At 35.1% G+C, this 2,129-nt stretch overlaps 1 protein-coding gene across 1 annotated transcript; it reads right to left on the bottom strand.

Moving 5' to 3' along the window:
- Positions 1-216: 216 nt before the first annotated feature.
- LOC119983444 (agamous-like MADS-box protein AGL62) lies at positions 217-1,147 on the bottom strand. Its single transcript, XM_038827123.1, has 2 exons — positions 827-1,147; positions 217-519 (listed from the first exon to the last, which is right to left on the bottom strand). The coding sequence occupies exons 1-2, from the start codon at positions 1,145-1,147 to the stop codon at positions 217-219; spliced, it is 624 nt and encodes a 207-aa protein (XP_038683051.1).
- Between the last annotated feature and the right edge of the window lie 982 nt (positions 1,148-2,129).

The following is a 2,129-nucleotide window of genomic DNA, read 5'->3' as shown; positions in this document are numbered from 1 at the left end:
ACTACTCACACACACAACACAATTTCTAGCTTCAGACAGTAATCCTTGACTTAATGAAAACAACAATAAGACTATGACATAAAACGAAATAGTTTTTGAAATATAAATACCCATTGACACAGAATATGACAAAGCTAGTAAAACCCATTACTTCCAAATCCATGATCATCTGTTGGAGGCATTGCAGCAGGAGGAGGCATCACCTTAAAATCAAAATCAAACACATTCAGCAGTAGAGTCATTAACCCCGCTCACATCTGCAATAGGAAGCATGACATGACCAACTCCAAAATTAGATGCAGAAGACTGAGTAGCATTGTTCAAGTTCTGAGAATGAATTGCTTGATATTGTTGCGTCACATTTTTCTGAAGCTCCTCCAAGGCAAGCTTCAGTTGTCCCAGCTGTTCTTTGTTCATTTCGCTCACCGGCTTCTGCCACCAGTATTCTGCCTGGCTAGCCTTCCTCATTTTGCTAAGCACCTGCTCTCTCTTTTTCTGCATGTCGAGCTGATCAAGCACCTGAAATGTTTTTTAGGTTAGGATCGTATCAATTATATTTTTAAATGCACCAATTTATTTTCTTTCTTTCTTTACCCTGATTGAAAATATTGTAACCACCCAAAGGTCGAATTTAATAAAATTCATTTAAAAACACGAAAATTTCTTTATTTTTTCCATTTTACCCTAGATAGAAAACTCTGGAACCATTCCCTTTCTTCAGGAAGGAAAAAAAACGCCAATTCATTTAGTTTTCCGTTATAGCTTGAATCCAAAACTTTTTAACCATTCAAAGGTTGAATTTAATAAGATTCTAGAGCTACCATACCTGCATTAGCTGTGCGTTGAGGTCACGAATAGTAGTTTCTTGATACACCTGCATGAGCCCCGTGGGACATGAGGATATGAGATGTGCTTCACTGATAAAACGTTGAATTACTGAGTCAATAGATTTGTGGCCAAAGGAAAATACTTTTTCCCCAGGTGAGAAAAGGAGGACAGCCACATCTACACCGCAGAGGGTGGAGAGTTCATTAGCTTGATTAAAAATGCTATATTTGCACTTTGAGAAAGTGACATGGAGATTTTTTTTCTTGGTTATTTTCTTGATCTCAATCTTTTGACGTCCCCTAGTACTGATTCTTGCCATGGTTGACAGTGATAAAAAAGAAAGAGAAAATTATTCAGAAATGATATGTGTAACTCAAAAGTAGAATCTAGGGTTTAGAATTGGCATGAAGTAATGAAGAAAAGAGATTAATTTATAGAGAGGTCTTCAGGATGCATGTAACTACAAATAGAGTCTTGGTTGGCATTTTGTTGGATGACAATTCATCAACTGTTTTAAAAAAAAAGAGTTTAATTAGTTTCTAGTTTTGCTTGGTTTAGTGTATCTCATACATATTGTCATATATGGAAAGAAAATTATGAAAAAATATTAGTAAATGAGTAATGATATAGATTCCAACAACTAGTATATCAGTTATCCCAACAGTTGATTGTACGCATAGGTTTTCATGCGCATCATGTGAGACATGTGAGACCGACGAATTCACTTGGATCATGTGCGTCCAACTCAGCCGTTGGGATAACTTGGGATACCAACTATTAGGATCTTCATTATTTTCGATCGTAAATACTAAATAGCTTATAATTTTTTGGTTGCAGAGCCAAATTACATGTACATTTAGGAAATTTCATGGAAACTTATTCACATTATTGTCGTTGCCGACTGGTCACCCTTGTGCCATGATGTCATGAGTAAGCAAAAGCAATAGGTGTAACAAGTAATCCTTAGTGAACAATGGAATAATCACAACAAATGAGCATATTTAGAAGCTTTTAGGCACATTCAAATGAAACTTGATCATATGATCGATCGCAAAATTCAATAATCACAAATGATCATATATAGAAGCTTTTAGACACATTAGATCGGATAGTTGTTGGTTATGAAAGCGTTAACAAAGCTTTTACAACATGATTTATATGACCACGGAGACAAATATTTTGATTGCAATTTAATGAAATATATGACTGCGGTTAGTGGTTTACGTGACAGCTAGATATAAGTATTATGAATGTAGTTGTAATGAACTATATGATTAATTTTTTGTAACCGCAGTTATTTT

The sequence above is a fragment of the Tripterygium wilfordii genome, chromosome 18 (genome assembly GCF_013401445.1).
Source record: "Tripterygium wilfordii isolate XIE 37 chromosome 18, ASM1340144v1, whole genome shotgun sequence".
NCBI classification, from domain to species: Eukaryota; Viridiplantae; Streptophyta; class Magnoliopsida; order Celastrales; family Celastraceae; genus Tripterygium; species Tripterygium wilfordii.
Note: the sequence above shows the minus strand (reverse complement) of the source record. Positions and strands in the feature narration are given on the sequence as shown.

Bases quoted from the DNA above. Each gene is read 5' to 3' on its own strand.
- LOC119983444 (XM_038827123.1), bottom strand. From the start codon at position 1,147: ATGGCAAGAATCAGTACTAGGGGACGTCAAAAGATTGAGATCAAGAAA. The intron at 520-826 runs GTATGGTAGCTC...AAAACATTTCAG, and splicing joins TCAACGCACAGCTAATGCAG to GTGCTTGATCAGCTCGACAT.